The sequence below is a fragment of the Neovison vison genome, chromosome 5 (genome assembly GCF_020171115.1).
Source record: "Neovison vison isolate M4711 chromosome 5, ASM_NN_V1, whole genome shotgun sequence".
In the NCBI taxonomy this organism is placed as follows: domain Eukaryota; kingdom Metazoa; phylum Chordata; class Mammalia; order Carnivora; family Mustelidae; genus Neogale; species Neogale vison.
Genome location: NC_058095.1, coordinates 132896735 through 132921243, shown reverse-complemented (window position 1 = coordinate 132921243; position 24509 = coordinate 132896735). Strand labels below are relative to the sequence as shown.

Here is a 24509-nt window from a genome sequence, read left to right as displayed (position 1 = left end):
GATAAAACAAATGATTATTTTTAATTAGGAAAGATGTCCATTATTTTATCAGAACAACTTTATCTTAACTTGAGATCATGATATTGTATATTTAAGTAGGTTACTCTGTGATAAAAAATGCACACTATGAACAATGTATTGACGGCCTTTTTTTTTTCCCCCAATTTATTTATTTTCGACGGCCTTTTTTTTAAGTAGAAAAAAATTCAGTAAAACCGTTTACTTCTAAATCCCGCCACTGTCACACCACTCTTTTTCAGGAGGAATTTTAACTGACAGGTTAACATTTCATTGTTAAAAAGTTTGAAGGCAATGGCAACTTTACTGTAGGTTGGGATTAAAAAATAAAGCCCCCAAAACTAAAGGTTTACTAGCTCAAATTAAGGCAGTCAGTGATGTATAACAATTTTTATAACATTATTCAACAACAACCATTATTTTAACATTAAAAAGAGAAACCTTTCTCTTTCTTTTTTAGAAGATTTTATTTAGGGGCACCTGGGTGGCTCAGTGGGTTAAGCCGCTGCCTTCGGCTCAGGTCATGATCTCAGGGTCCTCGGATCGAGTCCCGCATCGGGCTCTCTACTCAGCAGGGAGCCTGCTTCCTCCTCTCTCTCTCTCTGCTTGCCTCTATGCCTACTTGTGATTTCTCTCTGTCAAATAAATAAATAAAATCTTTTAAAAAAAAAAAAAAAGAAGATTTTATTTATTTATTTGTCAGAGAGAAAGAGAGAGAGAGAGAAAGAGAGAGCACAAGCAGGGAATGGCAGGCAGAGTACGCAGAGGGAGAAGCAAGCTCCCTGCTGAGCAAGGAGCCAGATTCTGATCTCAGACCGAGGGCCCTGGGATCATGACCTGAGCTGACGGCAGACACTTAACTGACTGAGCCATCCAGATGCCCCCAAAGACCTTTCAGAAGTGTTCCAGATTTAAAATAAAGCCACAGAGTTCACATTAGTAAATGAAGCTATTTGCAGGTCCATTACTGTAATATGCATATATTTGTTGACTGATCTTTTTATGGTATAATAAGAATTTTAAATAAATTTTCCCTGTTTTCCTTTAACTTTATTCCTATTTTTCATGGTGAACCAGAGTCCATCTTCAGAAGAAGATTTATTAGTTTTCAGGTAAATGTGGAAGCAAGAGATGACATATGCCATTGCCAATACTAGTATCAGCTGTCATGGCTCCGGATCCAAGAGGAGTTCTTCAATTTGGCTCTATCAGAATGGCAGAATGGCTCTCCTAGGGGCGCCTGGGTGGCTCAGTGGGTTGAGCTGCTGCCTTCGGCTCAGGTCATGATCTCAGGGTCCCGGGATCGAGTCCCGCATCAGGCTCTCTGCTCAGAGGGGAGCCCGCTTCCTCCTCTCTCTCTGCCTGCCTCTCTGCCTACTTGTGATCTCTGTCAAATAAATAAATAAAATCTTAAAAAAAAAAAAAAAAAAGAATGGCTCTCCTAGAGCTGGTATTTACTTTGTTTATTTATTTATTTAAAAGATTCTATTTATTTATTTGACAGACAGATCACAAGCAGGCAGAGAGGCAGGCAGAGAGAGAGAGAGAGAGAGAGAGAGAGAAAGGAAGCAGGCCAGGCTCCCCGCTGAGCAGAGAGCCGGATGCGGGTCTTGATTCCAGGATCCTAGGATCACGATCTGAGCAGAAGGCAGAGCCTTTAACCCACTGAACCACCCAGGCAACCCCTTGAGTTGGCATTTTGATACCTATCTGACTCTTGTCTCTAAATTCAGAAGGAAGAAGGTAAATGTAGTTAAAATCTCAAAAACCCATCAGTTAGATATTAATGGACATCTTAAATTTGAGGGTTTTTTTAAATTGTTCCAATTTTTATTTTGGTGCACAGTATAAGAAATGAACTTTTAAATCAACTGAATTTTATGGAAAATGGAACATCAAATAAATTAGACCCATGTTAAAAGAGAAGGTCAGTTAAGTGTCCAAACTTAAGGATTTAAGAGCCACAGATAAACTTCAATTCTATAATCTTCTTTAAAAGGTCAAAGTCTTTCAAACACAACTTTGCTATGTACTGCACCTAATAAATGAAGTCTAACCATCTTCATCTCAGCTGAAATTTCCTGTATTAGATGGTGATCCTTTGAAAATTGTACACAGCATAGTACTAAAAAAGAATGTTTTTTTTATTTTTTAAAGATTTTATTTATTTATTTGACAGAGAGAGAGATCACAAGTAGGCAGAGAAGCAGGCAGAGGGAGAGGAGGAAGCAGGCTCCCCGCTGAGGAGAGAGCCCGATGCGGAGCTCCATCCCAGGACCTGGGGATCATGACCAGAGCCAAAGGCAGAGGCTTTAACCCACTGAGCCACCCAGGAACCCCCTAAAAAAGAATGTTTGGTATTACATCTTTGAAATTTTTGTTACTAAGTAGTCTTTAAGGATATAAATATTCTTTTATTTTTTTAAAGATAAGAATATTCTAATTTCCATTGTGAATGGATAGAGATGAACCTAGTTTCCTGATCTTCCACGTATAAATATATTTTATTCTATGATGATTTTAATATGATTTAAACAATAGCAAAGCAAAAATTTATTTCTGCATTTTTCCTAAAGATTTTATTAAGAGGGATGCCTGAGTGGCTCAGTGAGTTAAGAGTCTGACTCTTGATTTTGGCTCAGGTCATGATCTCAGGGTGGTGAGATAGAGCCCTGCATCTAGCTCTGTGCTGGGCATAGAGCCTGCTTAGGATTCTCTCTCTCCCTCTCCCTCTGCCAGCACCCCACTCCCATTTGTCTTGGGTTGCATGCCTGCTCTCTCTCTCTTCAAAAAAAAAAAAAAAAAAAGATTTTATTCAGAAAATATTTACACATACGGAAAAGCTGAAGGATGTTTATAGTGTACACCCATATAGCTCAACATCTGGATTCTAAGTTAAACATTGCATTGTACATAATTTATTATACATCTATCACTTCATACATTTATGGATATATCTTACAATTCTGATGTTATTTTCAAGTAAGTTGTAGACATCTGTCCTTCACCTTTCAACAGTTCAACATGTAAATTATCAACTATAGTTCAATATTTATTTTAGTTCTTCTTAAAAAAATTAAATTTACATATGGTAAGGGGTACAAATCTTAAATCTACCATTCGGTGAGTTCTGAGAATATACACATATGTGTAACACAAACCCTATTAAGATACAGAATTACAACACCCTGGAAAGTTCCCTAATACCTCTTTTCCCAGTTAATTTTTGGAGACAACCACCCTTAGAGGCAAACACTGTAGTGCATTTTTTCACTATAGATTAATTTTTCCTCTTCTAGATTTTTACTTTTTTTTTTTTTTTTTTTTTTAAAGATTTCATTTATTTACTTGACAGACAGAGATCACAAGTAGGCAGAGGGCAGGCAGAGAGAGAGGAGGAAGCAGGCTCCCTGCCGAGCAGAGAGCCCAATATGGGGCTGGATACCAGGACCCTGGGATCATGATTGGAGCCAAAGGCAGAGGCTGTAACCCACTAAGCCACCTAGGTGCCCCTAGATTTTTACATTTTTACATTTAAGGCTTCTTAGACTAAGCATAAAATTTTTCAGATTCACCCATGTTGTTGAAGAATCAGTAGTTTGTATCTGTTTCTTTTTACTGTGGGGTAGTATTCTAGAATATAAAATGTATTATGGTTTGATTAGCCATTTTCCTGTGATAGTCACTTGGGTTGTTGCCAGTTTTTGACTATCATGAATGCAGCTCCTTAGAATATCAGGTAGAACTCTTTTTGTGTGCATATGCTTTCTTTTCTCTTGGGCAAAATACATAGGAATAGAATTGCTGTATTATCAGATAGGTTGTTTGGTTTTATGACAAATTGCGGTTGTTCGGTATTCTCACTAACATTGCTATAACCAGTCTTTCTAATTTCAGCCATTTTCGTAGGTGTGCACTAGTATTACTGAATGTGGGCCTTTTAATAGGTCTTTGCATTTCCATATAAATGGAATATGAAAAGTATTTTAAACTGCATTAAAATGTTACATATGTTATAAAAATAGAAATCCTTGCCTTGTACTCACTCTCTCTTAAAGAAAAAGCACTTACTACTTCATCATTAGGTATCATATTAGCTGTAGGTTCTTTGTAGATATCCTTTATCAGATTGGGAAGTTCTGTTCTACTCCTGATTTATTTAGACAGAGGGATATGCACAAAATTCTGAAGATAAGAAGGAGTAAAATAAGATGATATGACAGGGAATGGCAAGGCATGAAAGACAAAGGAGAGTCTAATGAAAAAAGTCAGGCTAAGGAATGTGACTTTACGCTGTCTTAATATGATAGGCATTAAAGCAGGTGTATGGTACAATCAAATCTGTATTTTATAAAGATTCCTCTGACTCCAGTCAAGACACTAGCAAATTTGGAAACTTGCAGTTATTGGATACTGACACTAGAAATGGAAGAAGATAACAATAGGAATTAAATGAAAGTTTTCCTTAAATGGGCCTACAAATACAACAGAGTCTTTATAAGAAAACGTGCATAAAACAAATTCAAATTCAATTTCAGCTTCAACTGAAGTTTAAACCCACTTTATAAGAATGTCCCTTTCTGATATTTCTGACTTTCAAACAAAAATAATGAATGGTGAAAGGTTAATTTAAAATATTCCCGTAACACCTAGGATAACACAGAAAAGAGAGCATATTGAGAGGAAACAGAAGAGGTAGAAATTGAAGGTCCAGCATTATTACCAGGTAGAGCCAAGGAATTTTTGTTTTTTAAGACTCATTCAAAGTGTCACCTCCTCTCCTAGGTATTGTATTCCTCACCTCCAAGGTGGAAATAACTTATCACTTGTGTATTTCCACTGAGAAATGCCTATTTCTTGCTACTAGCACATATCTCACTACTTTAATTATCTTTAATATGTTTGCTTCTTCCAGTGGTGTAGGTGAGGAAGTCTAATCAGCAAGCGTTATCACAGGAACTCCCCAGCCCTGGATCCTGGCACTGGAAACATTTAACCACTCCATGAGGAACTGAATACATGAAAAGATAAAATCTATCTTGGTTAACCTATTTTTTAAGTGCCAACTACTGAAATTAAGATAGTTTAACTAATTTTTTGGGTGCCTGGATGGCTCAGTCGGTTAAGTGACTGCCTGCAACTAGGGTCATGATCCCAGGGACCTGGGATTGGGTCCCGCATGGGGATCCCTGCTCCGCGGAGGGCCTGCTCTCCCTCTCCCTGCTGCTCTCTTACTGGTGCTCTCTATCTCTCTGTCAAATAAATAAATAAATAAAATCTTTAAAAAAAAAGGATTAACTACTTTTTAAAATATAAAATCTATATTTTTTGAAAGTCACCACCTGGATTTTAAAGAAACAGACAAATGCAGTTTTAGAAATGATATCAGGTTTCCTGTGCTGCCAGAAAACAGCGCTGTGTATGTGAGGTCGTGGGCGACTTACTTTCTGCAGTTTGCATTATTATTTCATCGAGCTCTTTTTCCAATTTCTCATAAATGTCCAGCCTTGCCTGATGCTCAGAGTTCTGTGATTGAAGTTCAGTAATGCGTTTTTCAGAAGAGGCTTGGAGACTATAAAATTCTTTAGTTAAAACCTAATAGTAGAAGAAAAAAAAATTGCAAAGGCAGAATTAAACAAGGTTAACAGTTAAGACAAGTATGTGACACAAAAATACTCTGACTTTTCCCCCCCTCTTTCTAATGATTTTAATATGAGGAGAAAGTAGCTCGACTGAGATGACTGAGCAGGTAAGATAGATTATTTCTAAAGTAAATAATTCATTTGTCTGTAACTGAAAATTACGAAGCACATTACTGTAAGAAGTGAATAAACAACAAAATTAAACTTTGAAATAGTTATTGGAATAAGATTAGCATTTATTTATTGGAACTAAGAAAATGCAAGAGTGCCATACTTACCAGAAGGTCATTTATTTGGCAACTGTAGCTATTGGAGAAAGGCTCACAGGCTTATAAAGCTCTGTGTAAAAATGATATACCCATCCTCCAGCTTTCCAACAGAGCTTATTTCATCCATGCTGACCATGGTTTTAATGAGATTTCTGGTTTCTTGAACAATCATAAATTCAAAGCAACAAATCAAAATGATAAATATGAAGTCCCACTTGGGGCAGTAACAGAAAATGCCTTGTATAGAAAGGAAGGATTTAAAAAAATTATAAAAAACAGATATGGAAATTTGAATTATTTTGTGTAAGCACAAAAAATTCTACATTCTCCAGTGGTGACACGTTGAGGGAATCACTAAGATGATGAATTCACTAAAAAAAGGAGACATTTCTAGTGGCAAAAGAAATGTTTTAATACTTAAATTACATTCCAATTATCTAGAAAGTCTACTAGCTAGAACAGGCTAAATTATGCAGTGGTATTACACGTGCTTCCCAGTACAGCATAAGCAAATCACTATTTCCTTAGAAGCAACAGAATATTATGGCTAAGCATATGGGTTTGTAGCCAGATAGATTTGGATTTCAATGCTGGCTTTGAAACTCATTAGCTGTAGATGGTAGGCAATTACTCTTTCTAGGCCTACGTCAAGACATTGTTGGGAGGATTACATAAGATGATATGCTCACAGTGCTTAGCATGGTGCCTAGAATACAAGTTGGAATGTGTCTGAAAAATACTATTACTACTGTAAGAATTATGAGAATATTTTATTAAATGGCTTGTAGAAATAGATATCCTTTCCTTAATTACTCTGAGTTTTCTATAATGATAAATAATTTTTAACACAACTATTTTCTCTCATAACATAAAGTTCACCTTAAATGTATGTGATTGTACGCTTTCTGTGATGTGGAAAAAGGAAAAGATGCAGATCTATTTCCAGTTTTTACAAACAGAAATTACATTTTCCTTAACATATTTTATCTTATTTTCCTTCAATTATTTCCATCAAAACTTCTCCCCCAAATAAACATTATTCCCTCACCTTCCAAATTTATTCTATTGGAGGATAAAGAAAGAATAACACGGGAATATCGATGATTATGATGATGACTATTATAATGATGGTGATAATGATGGGATGATTTTAGTGTCCCTGATCGGATCAGAAAAAAAGAAATTCATCTTTCAGTATTATTTCTTCTTTACTATTGCCAGCTGGGAATATGTTTTCCAGAGACTTATGTATTCATTATAGCTAAACTGCTAGTCAGTGAAGTGATCAAGAGCTTTCATAGAATTTATTATATTGACATATAATTCATTAAGACTTTGGTGGCTGATGACACTTACTAATTCCACAGTCAAAAAAAGGGATCAGTAAGGATAGTGCTAAATGACTATTCTCACAGCACAGCTGATACTTTTCATCTGTACTCTACATCCCTCAATAAAAACACCACACAACGAACACAATGAACCAGAATGAAAGACTGCAGAAGTGGATATCTAAAGAGATAAACAATCAAAATGTAGAAGATGGGATATTTTGTAAAGTATTATTTTAATAAGACATTTAAAAAGTGGTATTAAATTGAGAGATACAATTTAAAATTCTCTCTTTATAACACAGAGGAAAGATGGCCAGAAACCCATAACAACTCTGTACTCTATGGTAGAGAATTCCTTTTTACTATAGATTTATCTCAGTGGTTGCTATAAATACATTCATTACTGTTTCTGAAAAGCCGAAGAAGATCTTGATTACAGGACCTACGGAAGGCTATTATATTAAAGATTCTTTAGGAAAAACCAATATATGAACATTTGAGTTTGAACATGAATGCATAAAATAGATCAGCTGTTTTCAGAAATCCATTAGATATTAAACTTTCACAGTAGCTATTTCCTTCCTTTAAATAACAGAATGATAACACGAAGTTATATAAAATTATATATATACAATTACATATAATAAAGTGGATGAAAATACAAAACTGTAGGTCAATAATAGCTTTAAAAAGAGATAAAAATATACAGCCAGTGTTTGGGAGCCTTTGCCAATTGATAATTAAAAGTACAGCAAGTTGTCTCCAAGCTATAAATTGAGGAAAATATTAGCTAAAAGCCACAGAAAAGTATGTACATATGACAATCTTTATCCTTAGCAAATTTATTTCTCTCCAAATTCATTATAAATAAGAATTGTCTTAGAAATACCTTCCAGTATTTCAGAGAAGTGGATTTGAACAATAGTACTGTAGTAACTTCCATCAAACCATTCATGCATTCGTTATTTATTGAGCAGCCACCATGAGCAAAGCACTGTGTTAGGTACTGGCGACACAACGATAAATGAAGAGTCCCTGTCCCCCTGAAGGCTCCCAGTTTAATGGAGGAAAAAATGTAAAGAAATTCCCCTAAAGCCTCAGTTTTATCAACCAGTTTTCAGAATCATAATATGTTTTATAGAGGTTTCTCCACAACCTTTACACAAAATAACACGATAATTGCTAGTCAACTGCATTCACTGACCAAGTGAGTAGGTCTATGGGAGAGTGGTTTTCACACTGCAAGTTGTTACCTAAGAGGTCATGACTGCATATGCATATGCGTATATATGGACTGCAACCAGCTAAAAATAATAAAATAGAATGGTTCAGGAAACATCAGCATGCATGTGTTATAAACTATTATGTAGTGAAATGTTTGTTTCCGAAGTACAGAGAGGGAAGTGCTTCCCTGTCTTCCTGTATATACCTCCCATCCCCCTTCGACCTGCCACAAGACACATCCTTAAGCACAGTCAACCAAACCGAAGGGGAGAAAAAAAAAAAAGGCATTTTGCTAGGAATTATGAAATTTAAACCATGGAAAATATAACTTGCAAAAGATGAATTCCAAATTAGAGCTGATCAAATACGATGTAATTAAACATGTGTAGTAAAATCTGCTGTTGCAGATTATGACTGCACTAGGCTCCCGAGGAAGGTATTTTAAAAAGTTTTTAAATGCCAAATACTGGTTTAGAAATATACACTATCTATAATTTTCGCTTCTATTTCTTATATGTATTTAATATCGTTTTTATATTTTTCCTAAGCCTTTAATTTCTGTGAGAACCTTTATCTTGTTTTTTTTTTTTTTTTTTTTTTGAGAACCTTTATCTTGTTAATCTTAGTTTTACCTATCAGAGTACTTTTCAGAAATGTAATCTCTGAGAAAGTACTATAATGAAAACTTACATCATTAGCTAATTAACCATGTTAATGACATTGCTACATTTTTCAATTTTTCAAATGAGCATTTCCCAAAAATCTAAGATATTCAGGAACACGACTACATGGAACCATAGAAACCATGAATGTAGCAAAAAATACAGTTTATAATATACTAACTGAAAATTGTTTAATTATCAACTATTTAAATAAACTCCAATTTTTAATATAATAAATAAAGCTGTGATACATTCCATTAAGATAAACCTTTATGAGCATTTCTTATTATTTCCTCAGGTAAAATTCCTTTAAAATTACTGGATCACTTTTTTAAAACATTTTATTTATGTATTTAAGATAGAGCGCACAAGTGGGGCAGATGCTTAATGGACTGAGACTTCCAGGCACCCCATTGGATCAATTTTTTAAGGACTTTAATACAGGTCACTATATTATCCTCCAGAAAAGATGTTCTATTTTCTAACTGCATGAGATTTCCCTTTTAAGGGTATTCCTGCCAGCAGTTTCAAAACAACAAAAAAACCTAAGTAAAAGTAGAAAAGAGTTTAAATTTACATTTCTGTAATTATTAGGGAAAATGCATGTTTTTGTTTATTTCTTGGCAATTTGCATATCTTTTCTTGGGAAACAGTTCATTCCTTCTTTCCACCTATTCTCTAGAAGAGGAACATAGGTCCTTTTGATAAGAGATCTTTTAAAAGGAAGGAGACAAGCCTTTTCTCTTATATAACATGAATATTATTTTTCAGTCTTTATTTTGCCCTTTAATATTATTCAGACTTTTTTAAAAACATGGAAGCATTAAAGGTTTTATTTTATTTTTCCTATATGATTTCTTTCCCTGCTTTTAATCAACAGATCAACAGAATCAATCCCCAAAATTACATAACACAAAACTTCATCTGTATGTAGTTTTAATGGTTTTATAGTTCTGTATTTACATTTAGCTAGGATCTATTTCAGTTTTACTTTGGTATAGAGTGTGAAGTATGTAAGTATCTTCTCTGAATACTCAAATGATTTTCACAGCACTATTTGTTGTCCAATTCACCCTTCTCACCTGATTTGTAATATAACATTTACAATGAATACATTCTTAAATTTATGTAATTATGGGTCTTGAGTTCCTACTTGATACCACTTACGGATTTTTTTTGGGTGGGTTTTAACGTTCTTACTTCAGAATGAATTTTAAAATATGATACATATTTCTCCTTCTTTCTTTTTTTTTTTAAAAGATTTTATTTATTTGACAGACAAATCACAAGTAGGCAGAGAGGCAGACAGAGAGAGAGAGGAGGAAGCAGGCTCCCTGCTGAGCAGAGAGCCTGATGTGGGGCTCGATCCCAGGACCCTGGGATCATGACCTGAGCCGAAGGCAAAGGCTTTAACCCACTGTGCCACCCAGGCACCTCCTTATTATTTCTTTTTAACAATCTTCTTCAAATATTTATTATTCTTGGGGCACCTGGGTGACTCAGTCAGTTGAATGTCCAACTCTTGGTTTCAGCTCAGATCATGATCTCAGTGTTTAAAGATTGAGCCCCAGGCTCAGCGGGGAGTCTGCTTGAAGATCCTCACCCTTTGCCCCCCCCAACCATTTACACAGGTACTCTCTCTAATAAATAAATTTTAAAAATTGCTTATTCCTTGTTTTTTTCTTCTAGTTATACTACAGAATTACTTTGTTCTAATGTTCTAATTACTTAGAGCATGCTAACATTTGATTAAAAATATGTAATATCACTTGATAAAAACAGAAAAATTTGTAATGCTGCATATTACCAGAAAGATGGTGTTGCTTATATATTATGAAGTTGTATGCTTTTCTTGATACAGGCTCTGTACTATTCCTATTAAAAATATTCCAAGTAATTATATATATTTTAGTTGCTATTGTGAATGAGATCTTTTTGTTTCTTTCTTTTTTTCCCCTGACACTTCCAGTCCTTTTTATTAACATATCTTTCTGAAATATACACATCTTATGTGTGTGTGCACATGTACACATGCAGGGCAGTGCTAGGTCCTACAGGTAAAATAAAAATAAAGCTCAATATAATATGGACTTTCTACTTATTACAATTATATGCTATGCTAATTTTATTCTATTTTTAAATTATTTTTTAAAAATTAAATTCTATGCCCAAAGTGGGGCTCTAACTCCTGACCCTGAGATCAAGAGTTGCATGTTCTACTGACTGAGCCAGCCAGGAGTCCCATGTTATGCTAATTTTATTTTTTTTTAAGATTTTGTTTTTTTTATGAGAGACAGAGAGAGGGAGGGAGGGAAGGGAAGTGTGAGCGGGTGTGGGTAACAAAGGGGGTGGAGAGGGCGGGGAAAAGAATCTCAAGCAGACTCTGTGCTGAGTATGAAGTCCAACATGGAGCTCAATCTCACCACCCTGAGATCAGGACCTGAGCCAAAACCAAGAGCTGGATGCTTAGCCTATGGAGCAACCCACGCACCCCTGTTATGCTAATTTTAAAAGAAAAGTCTGTATATGTACCTCTATTTTTTTCTGATATTTTTCACATTCCAACTGACACTGTGTGAGATTTCTTGCAGTTTCCTCTTGGATAAGTTGAACACGCTCACTTTCAAAAGATTTTAATTTACTCTGATAGAGATATTCTGTTACTTTGCTTTCTGTACTAAGTTGCAGTTCTCTGTACCTGAAAGAAGCAGAATGGTTATGAGACTCTACAAAAATCTCAATGATTTCTATTAACACAAACATTACTTGTACTTTTTCCACACCCCCATATTATTATGTAGTTAATAACTTATATTTATATAGCAAAGCTTTTGTAAATAATTTAGATAGGCATATGTATGGAAATACACAAAGTCTGGAGAACAAAAAATACTAACTAAACTACCTCTATTGCTCCCTTAGCAATGAATTCCTTTTGTCCCCAAATAATTATTGCCCATTATTATTATTTTGCAAGACATTTAAAATAAAAAATAGTAAGAGCAAGTTTCAGTTTTATTGCTTAAAATGATTTAATTTCTATACATTTCAAAGGCTGACTTAAATCTACAGCAAAATTGATTCCAAGCCTGCTGTTTTCTTTCTGAGTGTAAGTAACGTCAGATGGAAGATGGCAGGAAATATGCACATTGGACTGCACATTCTTAGGAATTTTGTAAAATAAAATTTTAAGTTAGTAAATATGTATAGATGGATATTACAAGAAAACATCATGCACAAATTACCAAGATAAATAAGTAACAAGTAGTATATTATAACACAGATAAGGAACATTTTCTTCATTCCATAGGGCCAACCTGTAATAAAACCCTTTCCATATATACATCACCACCTATTATAAATTTGAAAATGCTTCAGGATGATTATGTTCTAGAAAGGAAAACATAAGAACATTATACTGTTTGAGGGAGCTATTATGAACCCAGTAAAATGCTAGATTATGTTATTAAAATTCATTTATTCAAATATTTATTCAGCTAGTCACTATGCTAGATAAATGTATATATAACAGTAGACAAAATGGTTTCCCTCCTCTTAAACAAGTTAGTTTCATGGAAAAGATAGGCAAATAAACATGAAAATTCAACAGAGTATGGCAAGTGCTTCAGTAGGGTAATCCCTAGGTACCATGGGAACACAGAGGAAGGAGACATAATTTGGTTTGTATGGATATGTGTGCGGTAGTTTGTATGGATATGTATAAGGAGGTTTGGGGTGGGAAGTGCTGTAGAGAGAAGAAATGAGAGTATGTGTACAGGAGGGAAACAGAGAGAACAGTCTTATTTCATTCAGGGTATCTCATGGAATCCTTACAACAACTCTATGAGGGATTTTGCAGATGAAGACCCAAAGGCTCAGAGATGTCAGAGAATTTCCTTAACAAGAAGAATCTGCTAGTAAATTTCGGGTTGGGTCTCAAATCCAGCTATATTTGACTCTATAGCAAATGATGTTTCCATGACTATTATGATATTCTTAACTGACATTTCTGAGGTCAGATAAGCTTTTTTTAAAATATTTTATTTATTTATGAGACAGAGAGAGAGAGATCACAAGTAGGCAGAGAGGCAGGCAGAGAGACTGGGGGAAGCAGGCTCCCCGCCTAGCAGAGAGCCCGATGTGGGGCTCGATCCCAGGACCCCGGGATCATGACCTGAGCCGAAGGCAGAGGCTTTACCCACTGAGCCACCCAGGCGCCCCTCAGATAAGCTTTTTAAAGGTCATTTCACTATGTGACAGTAACAGTAACATTCAAAGTATAATCAAAGAAGATATGTATTAGGTATTAGTTCTGGCTCCTTCACTCTTGACACTTTTTTTGTCTTTGATAAAACATTCCACGTTCAGATTGGTGGAAGTTCAGTGGATACTGGTACACACGATTTAAGATAAAGCAAGGCTTTCAGGTAAATACCAGCTTGTGTGTTTAACTTTCTGGAAAGTCCTGCCAGTAGGACACGACATATGTATCTGTAAAATCTTTTACAATTTTATTAAAAAAAATCTTTTTATACAGAAAAAGAAACACTGAAAATATTTTTTATTGAGACATAATATATACACTGTAAAATTAACCCTTAAAAGTGTATAATTCACTTTTTATAGTTTTTGGTATAATCACAAAATTGTGCATCACCACTATCTAATTGCAAAATGTTTCTATCACCCCAAATAAGAAACTCACCTTCATTTGGCAATTACTCCCCATCCCCCTCTCCTGCCAGGCCCCTGCAACCACTATTCTACTTTTTTACTGTATGGATTTGCTTACTCTGGACATTTCATATAAATGGAATCATATAATATGGGGCTTTTTGATGTTTTCAAGTTTCATCCATGTTGTACCACATAAGAATACTCCATTCCTTTTTATAGCTGAATAATATTCCATTGCAAGGATATACCATAATTTATTTATCCATTCATTAGCTCTTAGACGTATGGGTCATTCCCACCTTTATGGCTATTATGAATAATGCTACTATGAACATTTATGTAGAAGTTTTTATGTAAACATGTTTTTGTTTTTCTTGGTTTTATACCTAGGAAAAGAATTGCTAGGTCAAATGGGCACTCTATTTTTTAACTTTCCGAGAAACCGCCAAACTGCTTTCCAATGTGGCTGGGTTACTTTACTTTCCCACCAGCAGTTATGAGGGTGCTGATTTCCCCACATCCTTATCATCACTGTTTTTCTTTTATTGTAGCCATTCCCATGGGTGTGAAGTGGCAAAAAAAATTCTTTTACTCAAACATTTATTAATTCAATGTTTTACTGACCTGAAAGTGTCCCTGAGTTAGGTTGTTTTATAAATATAAATGTATAAAACATGTGTGAGATCAATATCTATTTTGTATGCTAAACCCAGGGAACACTCTAGACTGCATTAGCCAAATAAATTCTAGTAAGTCATTCAGAATGTGATATTGATCTTTAAAATTGCTTTGAAAAGATTAAACTGCGAAGTTTGCCTTCCTATGGATTCAAGACATTGTGGGTAATCAATGCCAACTCCAAACAGGAAATTACAGGCTCAGCTTTTAGCGCCACCTGTTCTTATGCATTATACAGCACTTGAAAGTTAATTTTAGCATTATACTATTCCCCATATTGAAAAGTTAAATAACAATAGTTATCTCCTAGAAATTTGAGAACACTAAGTTTAATAAACTGACACTTCTAGAAGTCAAATGATAATTCTAAAGGACTAATCTATTCCTGCATTGTTGATACAATGAAAGAATCTGCCTCCAGTCATGAAGCCTGTGTGATAATTCTGAAGTTTTCCTCAAGACACTCTGATTATTAAGCCAAGAAATGTGTACGGCTTATTCCCAACTCTATCAACAAGGTTATCATTGGGTAAAAAGGTGAAGGACCTATATACTTATTAGTCTTTTATTTAATCTCAGTTTTTTTTTTTTTATTGCAATAAGAAACAGCAACTGATCTTTGACTTTTGTCCACAAAATATTCATGGTTATCCCAATATTAAAACTGGATATTGTATCTAATCTCATTTGGTAGAAAGCCATTCTAAGGTAAAATACCCAGAACAGATTATATTCAGTAGTCAAGTTCCTGTAATCGCCAGGACCAGGAAGTGGTCCCTCCACTAACAAACTTTAAGAGCTGGTCCGCTCTGGAAGGCAGACCCGCAGCAGTGGAGGTTGGGCGTTCGTGCGCCAGAGGAGTGCTGCGTGTAGACAGAGCACAGGAAGTAAAATCTGCACAAGGAAGACTGGCAAAAGAAGCTAAGCAGAGTAACAGGATTTCCAGTGACTGGCAAGGATTCAGGGAAGGAATTTTAGTAGTCAGGCATTAGGCAGAGTAATTGAGAGTAAGGACTGAAAGGTATTCTGGGTCAATACAGAGAAAACACTGTGGGACTCAGAAAAATACAAAGGAACAGACAGTCATGGCTGGACCACTACATCCTTTGTGTGAGGAGGATAATCTAATTCTAAATTTCAAAATCAATGGGGCAGAGGCGGCTGGTAAACTTGCCACATATAAAAGGCATACTTTGAGACAGAGATGCATCTGGGTCTCCAGATACGAAGCCTTTGGTGGATTTTGCTGTGGGAAATTGGAGTTGACAAGGGCTGACATTTCTTATCAACTGAGAATCAATCTTACATAGATCGGCTATCAATCCCATTTTACTTTGCTAACTCTGACTCCTCTCCCTCATTTTTTTTTTTTTTTTTAAGATTTATCTATTCATGAAAGAGAGAGACCCCAGCAGACTCCCACTGAACTCGAAGCCCAACATGGGGCAGGGGATTGGGGAATAGGGGAGGGAGTGGGGATAGGGTGGGAGAGGAGGGGTGCCAATCCTGTGACCCCGAGATCACCACCTGAGCCGAAACCAAGAGTCAGTTGCTCAACTGACTGTGCTGCCCAGGGGCCCCTTCTTCACTCTTCTTTTAATAAGGCCTCACTGAGTTGATGTTCCTTCTCACATTATTCATTTTGGTTGAGCTAATAAAATGATCTATAGCTTAACTAATCTTTGTGCCTGTTATTTCTAATTCCCAGGGGATAAGACTTAGTTTCATTTTGTGTACAGAGAATTCTGGTTGTGTTTCTAGACCTATGTATGTATTCTTAAACTTGTATCACATGATCAGAATGCCTCTGGATAGATTACTGAATAATTAACCAATCACTTATTCCAACAAAGAACTGAGAAAAAAATTTGTTTGTTTGGACTTTCTGTTTCTGTGGCTGAGAAAAAGCTGTCTCTTAGGTTAAAGAAACAAAACCACCACTGAGTTTTTAATTATGTCTAAAGCTTTTTTTCTGGTTCTTAATAGTATATATTTATCTGTGTATTTTTATCTATAGATTAATATCTAACAGTAATTAACTAGTATTCTACCAATGTCATATTTATTTATTTATTTAAAAAAATTTTTATTTATTTGTTTGACAGACAGAGATCACAAGTAGGCAGAGAGGCAGGCAGAGAGGAGGAAGTAGCCTCCCCCTTGAGCAGAGAGCCCGACGTGCGACTCGATCCCAGGACCCTGAGATCATGACCCAAGCCGAAGGCAGAGGCTTAACCCACTGAGCCACCCAGGCACCCCAACTACATATTTAAAGGATACTGAGAGTGAGGCACTAGAAGACAAAATACTTTTTACAAAAGTAATGTATTTTTAATTTCTTCTTTTAAAATTGCTATTTTTCTATAGAGCTAACTTTCCATTAACCAAAATATTTCCTTCATCAACATCTAATTCATTTAAAAATACTTACTGCATACCTGTGTTAGGTATTACTTATCAGATACTGGTCAAACACAAATAGCATCACTACTCTTCAAGGAACTCACATTCTGATGGTGGGAGACAAATGTAAGGTGATAATGCTAATAAATTCTAATAATCACACAGAGTAAGGGAACAGAGAATGAGAGAGATAGTGGTGCTATTTTAAAGACGTTGGGCAGGGAAGGCATTTCTTTTAAGGTGGTATTTAAGCAAAGACAAGTATATGAGCGTTTACTAAAACTTGTATTTTATTTTATTTTATTTTAAAGATTTTATTTATTTATTTGACAGAGAGAAATCACAAGTAGGCAGAGAGGCAGGCAGAGAGAGAGAGAGGAGGAAGCAGGCTCCCTGCTGAGCAGAGAGCCCGATGCGGGACTCGATCCCAGGACTCTGAGATCATGACCTGAGCCGAAGGCAGCGGCTTAACCCACTGAGCCACCCAGGCGCCCCTAAAACTTGTATTTTAGAACTTAACTGATTAGTAAGAAAACACTTGTGGGCCATGTATCATATTTAAGATTTATATAATATAGACATTTTCTGTTTAAAGAGATACAGTATCAATCCTAGAAAGGCAAAAGAAGTCCTTCACACTTACTTGAGACTTGGTACCTTAAACCAGTATTTAAAATTATGAGCCAAAACTATACTAATGGATTTACTAGAGAGTCTAATCTACAGGAATTGCAACTAGGACAAAAAGGACTGAATTTTTAACAAATGTACTAGTGGTATCAGGATAAGTGCAACTATTTTACAGACTGGGAAATAGATACTTATTCGAACAAATAATTCTGCTATTATTTAAAAAATAATTTAAAGGGGGCGCCTGGGTGGCTCAGCTGGTTAAGTGTCTGACTCTTGGTTTCAGCTCAGTTCATAATCTCATGGGTCCTGAGATAGATCCTTGTGACATGTCAGACTCTGTGCTCAGTGGGGAGTCTGCTTGAAGTTTCTCTCCCTCCCCTCCTCCTCCCACTTGTACTCACTCTCTCATGCTCAAATAAACAAATCTTTAAAAAAAACAAAAAATAAAATAATTTTGATTCATTTTTATACTGAGGTAAACAATAAGTCACATAAGAATTCTCTTTTCACCGTTTAAAATTGGTGTCTTTTTAAAAAAGTCCTTTGAATGTTTGTACTGATTATATAATAAAAGAAGAAAAATATCATTCATAAGCTCATAGTGACAGCTGCTGTTTATATCTTTATATATTTCCTTCTTGTCTTCTCTACACAATTAAACATTTTCATATTTGCTTTCAATTCTGTAAGAAATTTATCAAATCCATTCTTAGGGTAAAAATTTCAAATATTACAAATAAAGATTGAAAATCTCTTCATTACCACTCTCAACTTCATTTCTCCTTTTAGAGAAAAACACTGTTATTAATTTTCTGTGTATGTTTCTAGATTATTTTTTAAACAATGTGTACATATTATATACAGAAGGATATATTATTCTCCTTTTTTCTTTTTTCTTTCTTTTTATTTATTTATTTTTTTGAAGATGTATTTATTTATTTATTTGACAGAGATCACAAATAGGCAGAGAAGCAGGCAGAGAGAGAAAGAGAGGAGAAAGCAGGCTCCCCACCAAGCAGAGAGCCTGATGCAGGGCTCGATCCCAGCACCCTGGGATCATGCCCTGAGCCTAAGGCAGAGGCTTTAACCCACTGAGCCACCCAGGTGCCTGTTCTTTTTCTTTAAAAAAAAAAAGCACCATGTCTCAAATACTCTAAATTCTTTTTTTCCCCACTTACAAGTATGTTTTGGGATATTTCCCTGTCTGTACCTTGTATCTTTCATTTGCTACCCAGGAGATCACAATGCAAACAGAATTATTTAATTAATTTCAGTCCATTTATTTAATTCAAAGCTGAAGAATATTCAGATTATTTCCTATTTTTTATTACGTATGGTATTTTTAAGACCACCCCAAATAATGCCTCCCATGCACAACTGAATGTTTCTCAGAGAGATATGAAATGGAACTGTTTGGTCAAAAGACTTTAAATTTTGATAGATTCTGTGCATATTCCTCCTAAATAGCAATATAAATTTAAAATATTACCTACCAGAAGTATATGAAATATGGTTTCTCTACTCCTTACCAATCTTTGATATTATATATGAAATGCTTACTATGAATATTATATATGTAAATCATACTTCATATAGAATTTGCTATCCTTGTTTTTGCTAATTTAACTTAAAAAGCTCTTACACTGTTAAATCCCTTTCATAAGTATTATTATTGGCCCTGTAATTTTCCATTAAGTATTTCTCTATTGTTAGACATTTTGCCTCTCCCCAATTTCTTAACCTCATTTTCACACCAAATAGCAGCACCCAGTTTATTCACCCACACAATGCAATGGGTTTTACTCTGAATAAAGTCTGAATTTCCAAACCAAATATATCTTTGAGGGCATAAGGCCTTTACAATTGACGGCTGCCCCAAGGACTGCTATGATGCAATCCTGCTAAGCACTGCTGGGATGGTAGGGAGAAGTCTGTGAGCCCCAAATGTGCCTCTTCAGTGAAGAGTATCCTCAGTCGGATCCATATATTCTGATGTTTCTTTAAAAAAATATAAACTTAAAAAAATATAAATAAAAAAATATAAAAAAGATGTTTCTTTAAAAACATATAAAAAATAAAAAAATACAAGTATAAACTTGACTCATTACTTATGTACATATATAGACATGATTACGAATATATCTAAAATCATATAAAGATATTTACATTAATATAAAAAGAAAAAAGGAAAGAAAATGTGTAAATCCTAAAAAAATGGTATCACTACAGGTAATCTATCTGGGAAGAGAGAAGCTGGAGAAAAAAGTTAGTTGTTTTCATGTTACATGATTTGACTTAAAAGTGATCTTCCTGGGCACCTGGGTGGCTCAGTGGGTTAAAGCCTCTGCCTTTGGCTCAGGTCATGGTCCCAGGGTCCTGGGATCGAGCCCCGCATCAGGCTCTCTGCTCCGCGGGGAGCCTGCTTCCTCCCCTCTCTCTCTGCCTGGCTCTCTGCCTAGTTGTGATCTCTGTCTGTCAAATAAATAAATAAATAAAATCTTTAAAAAAAAAAGTAATCTTCCTAAAGGCAACTCAAAGTCTTTGAAATAGGCAAATTAAAAAATGAAACATTACTTTCAATATAAATAATTCTGGCTCAAATATATTTTACTTCACACAATAAAGTGTTATTAGCCAAATAAGGGACGAAGTACATATTGTCATTGTCTAATAGAGCAAATCTTGGTTGGTTAGTTTCTTAATATTCTGAAAATGTTTGAAAGATCTCTGATTCCAAGAATAAGCACTGGGGTTCTACCATACCCAATCTACAATTTCTAATCGGTACTTCAAAAAGCAAAAACAAAACAAAAGCCAAAAAACCAAACTCCCCTAAACCTCTGAAGCAGACAAAAAACCAAAACAAAAAAAACCCCAAACAGAAAACAAACCCTAGAATAATTAATATATATTAGAGTATATATCTGAAATTTCTTTCTTTTCACTGCCATTAAAATAAAAAAAAATGTTATTTTAGAGAATTTATTTTTTTGCATTGTTACATGTTGTTCTGCCAAATGTTTTCTCTGTTTTTATCATCTTGATATTACTGTATTTTAAAATACACAGCTTGATACTGAATGAAAAATATAATGAAAATTAGGAGAGCAATTACTTAAGTTCAAAAATATGAATATAAAATTACAGAGAATCAGAGTTTGAATCAGGATTTTGATCCTTTCCTTTCAGTTGTGAAATTTTCTAAATCGAAGAGAAACCAGATAGAGAAGACTTATAAAAACAACCATCAATGTTGCAACAATGGTTACTACAGGACAAGAGAAAGGAATTTAAAAGGTACTAGGGTTATTTCTCCAAATGTTTCTGCCATTTCAATTTCTTCAACAAGTTCACTTCTCAGCTGTAAGACTACATCTGTCATTTTTGGCTTATAGGCTAATTCTTAAATGAATGTGAGAAATCTTTTTTTGCTGGGTTAAAAACGCTGAGTATGTTTAACAACTGCACCATGGATTTATAAGAATTTCAAGCATCCATTTAGAGTAATTCAATGCATCTATCATATCATGATCAAATAAAATATGTAATGTCATTAATAAATAATATGTAGTAATATTTGGCCATCTTATAAAGGCAAAAATAGGTACTGCAGGTATGTGGGGATAAAAGTACTTAAGTGAAATAAATGAGAAGAATGTTGCCTTAAAATAAATCAAAGCATGCATGAGATAAAATTAGAGTGAAATATTTTATAATAGTGTTTGAATGGATAGCTATTTTCCCTTATGTGGCAACGTGACAACAAACACTTAAAATTCAGCTTGAATCATCCTCTGATCCAAGAGTATTTATTGTATCAGTGCTTTACAGCACTCAAACTATTTCCTGCTGCCTTTAATATATGTACTGCGGAGTGTTAGGATACATTTAAAAAATCAAAATATATAAAACTGATTCTAAAATAGTTATAAGATCTCTGTATTTTCCTCTCGATTTTGCTGTGAACCTAAAAACTGCTCTTAGAAAAAAAGTTGTAAGAAAAAAGCACTTTTAGAGGATGTTTTTATGGAGTAATGTCAAGTATGAACAGTAGTGGGAAGGAGGCTAATCATAGTTTTGTCTTATTTTTCCACAATATATAGCTCAAAGAAAGGAAATCAATTTACTATGGTTCACACACAAAGTACTGAATAAGACAAAAAGGGATGTAAAAGTATTTATTTAGACCAACTTCCTATTAGCAGGCAAATGTGATAAATCTTAACAAAGAACTATTCTGAGAATGGTCTATAGAATTCCACAAGGACTCTAGGATAAACTCTACCGAATAGGGATCTAGAAACCAGAGTCCTAGGTCTTCAAACCCAGATAGTTGGTAATAGAACTGGACCATTAGCAAGATTTTTTTTTCTTTTCTAAGGGTCAGTAGGACCCCCAAGCGTAATTTATCTAGCCCAACCAGGAAAAACCATCAGAACCCCTTGTGGCACTTCTTTTTTTTTTTTTTTTAAAGATTTTATTTTATTTATTTGACAGAGAGAGATCACAAGCAGGCAAAGAGAGAGAGAGGAGGAAGCAGGCTCCCTGCGGAGCAGAGAGCCCGATGCGGGACTCGATCCCAGGACCCTGAGATCATGACCTGAGCCGAAGGCAGCGGCTTAACCCACTGAGCCACCCAGGCGCCCACCTTGTGGCACTTCCAAGATCTCTAGATGTGATGGCTCCACTTTAGACCTACTCAATCAAAATTCCCGAGGACAGACCTGGGGATGTTGAGTTCTGAGTGATTAAATGGGCTAATATATGTAAAATGCTTACACAGTTCCTTGTATAGTTAAAAAAATAGAAGTTACTTGAGTGCTAGAATGTTGTTTAACACGTCTTTGGTTTCTTAGGATCTATATTATCACCTGGTATAGCATAAACTTTTTTTTTTTTTTTAAGATTTTACTTATTGGGGCACCTGGGTGGTACAATCATTAAGCATCGGACTCTGGCTCAGGTCATGATCCCAGGGTTCTAGGATAGAGCTCCTCATGGGGCTCCCTGCTCAGCAGGAAGCCTGCTTCTCCCTCTCCCACTCCCCCTGCTTGTATTCCCTCTCTCCCTGTCACTCTATCAAATAAATAAATAAAACCTTTTAAGAAAAGGTTTTATTTATTTATTTGTCAGAGAGAGAGAGCATGAGTGACCACAAGCAGGGGAGCAGCGGGCAGAGAAGCAGGCTCCCTGAAGAGCAAGGAGCCTGATGTGGGACTCGATCCCAGAACACTGGGATCATGACCTGAGCTGAAGGCTGACGCTTAACTGACTAGGTCACCCAGGCGTCCCTATCATAAGCTTTTAATGAATATTTACTGAATTAAAGAATAGATTCCTAAAAAAAAAACAAAAAACACACAGATTCCTATTAACCATTTTTAGATGTTATAAAATTTAAATTACCAAATAGGTTCAAGCCAGAGTAAAAACACTAAAGTATCATAAATTAATTTAACAAGGAGCAGTCTTTTCTGTTCTATGACAAAACCAGTGAATTAACATGATTACTTCCATGATTAGGTGTCAGCATAAGATGAAAACAAATTATAGGGAGTGAAGGAAAAAGAAACCAAAATGATTATAGGATAGGTATGGCTGAGCTACAAAAAAGATTAAGTTTCTAAAAAGGTACAGTTTGGTTAATGACTAAGGTGTAGAAGGAGACATGACAACATCTAAAAACATTCTGAATACAGAAATGCAGAAGAAGCAAAGTTAGTATGATATGATGTGAAATACTTAAGCTCGGTAATGAGTTAAAGTAGTTGCAAAATGTACACACAATTTTAGGAATGTAAGTGCAGTTCACTAGCCTGCCCACAAGAATGTAAAGAAGTCTATCATGAGGGCATGTAAATAAAACAGAAATGAAGAAGAAAAACACAAGATAATAATGAGAAGAACAAAATCACTTTGTTAGGTGTACTTCCTCATCTTTAAATTGTTAAATATCTACTTGCTAGTTTTCTGTAAACCATTACCTTGGGGTTTTCAAACAAGCATATATAAAATGTAATACTATGCCAGTTTATAGCTAACATATCATGTTATAATCAGATTTTCATTTTCTACAGCTGTTTATCAATTGAGAAAGCTTATAAAATTCCAGAAAATGTCTATATCCCTAGGTACCTATTTAACAATCTGTTTATTGCTTTTAATTTTATTCAGAATAAAAATGAAATAACAAAGTACTCAATATAATCAAAGACACCCAATAAATACTAAATGAATGAAAAAAATAAACATTTTAAGAACTTCTGACTATTATTTTGAAGAAATGCCTTTTCTTCTTAAATATTTTCTTAGACTTCACTCTTCTCCCTATATTATCCCTATGTTTTCCCATCCCAGAAGGCATTACTCCTCCTCTTCAGGCTGGTGGAAATTTGGTGCTTTTATTATTGCCCTGCCTCCTCTTCCTTTTCTCTCAGTTGGCTTTTGTAACCAAGACCCAAAGAAGTGGTTGTGAGAGGCTTGTGATCAAACATCAGAGATGGGGACGCCTGGGTGGCTCAGTTGGTTAAGCCGCTGCCTTGGGCTCAGGTCATGATTCCAGGGTCCTGGGATCGAGTCCCACGTCGGGCTCCTTGCTCAGCGGGAGCCTACTTCTCCGTCTGCCTCTGCCTGCCACTCTATCTGCCTGTAATCACTCTGACAAATAAATAAATAAAATCTTTAAAAAAAAAAAAACAAAAACATCAGAGATGAACCCTAGAGCCATTTACGAAGAGAAACGTGAATTGGCATGACTTGTCAGCATGCATAGAGACCAACACAAAGGAACAGAGCCCAATATTTTGGAACCTTCAGTTTATATCTGCTTTCCATGTATGTTTACTTTTTCCTTTAACCATCACCAAAACTCTGACACAGAATTTCGCATTATGCTCTATTTAGAGATAAACAGAGACTCAGAAAAGTTAATGATATGCCCAAATAAGTAAAAGTGATGGAATCTACATC

General features: G+C 35.2%; 1 protein-coding gene across 3 annotated transcripts in view; it reads right to left on the bottom strand.

Moving 5' to 3' along the window:
* PIBF1 (progesterone immunomodulatory binding factor 1) overlaps positions 1-24509 on the bottom strand; it is a 196523-nt gene that overhangs the window by 75753 nt on the left and 96261 nt on the right. For all 3 annotated transcript variants that reach the window (XM_044249864.1, XM_044249865.1, XM_044249866.1), the window contains 2 exons: positions 11682-11847; positions 5463-5613 (listed from right to left, as the gene is read on the bottom strand). In XM_044249864.1, coding sequence (XP_044105799.1) covers positions 5463-5613; positions 11682-11847 — 317 coding nt within the window. The remainder of the gene's footprint in view (positions 1-5462; positions 5614-11681; positions 11848-24509) is intronic.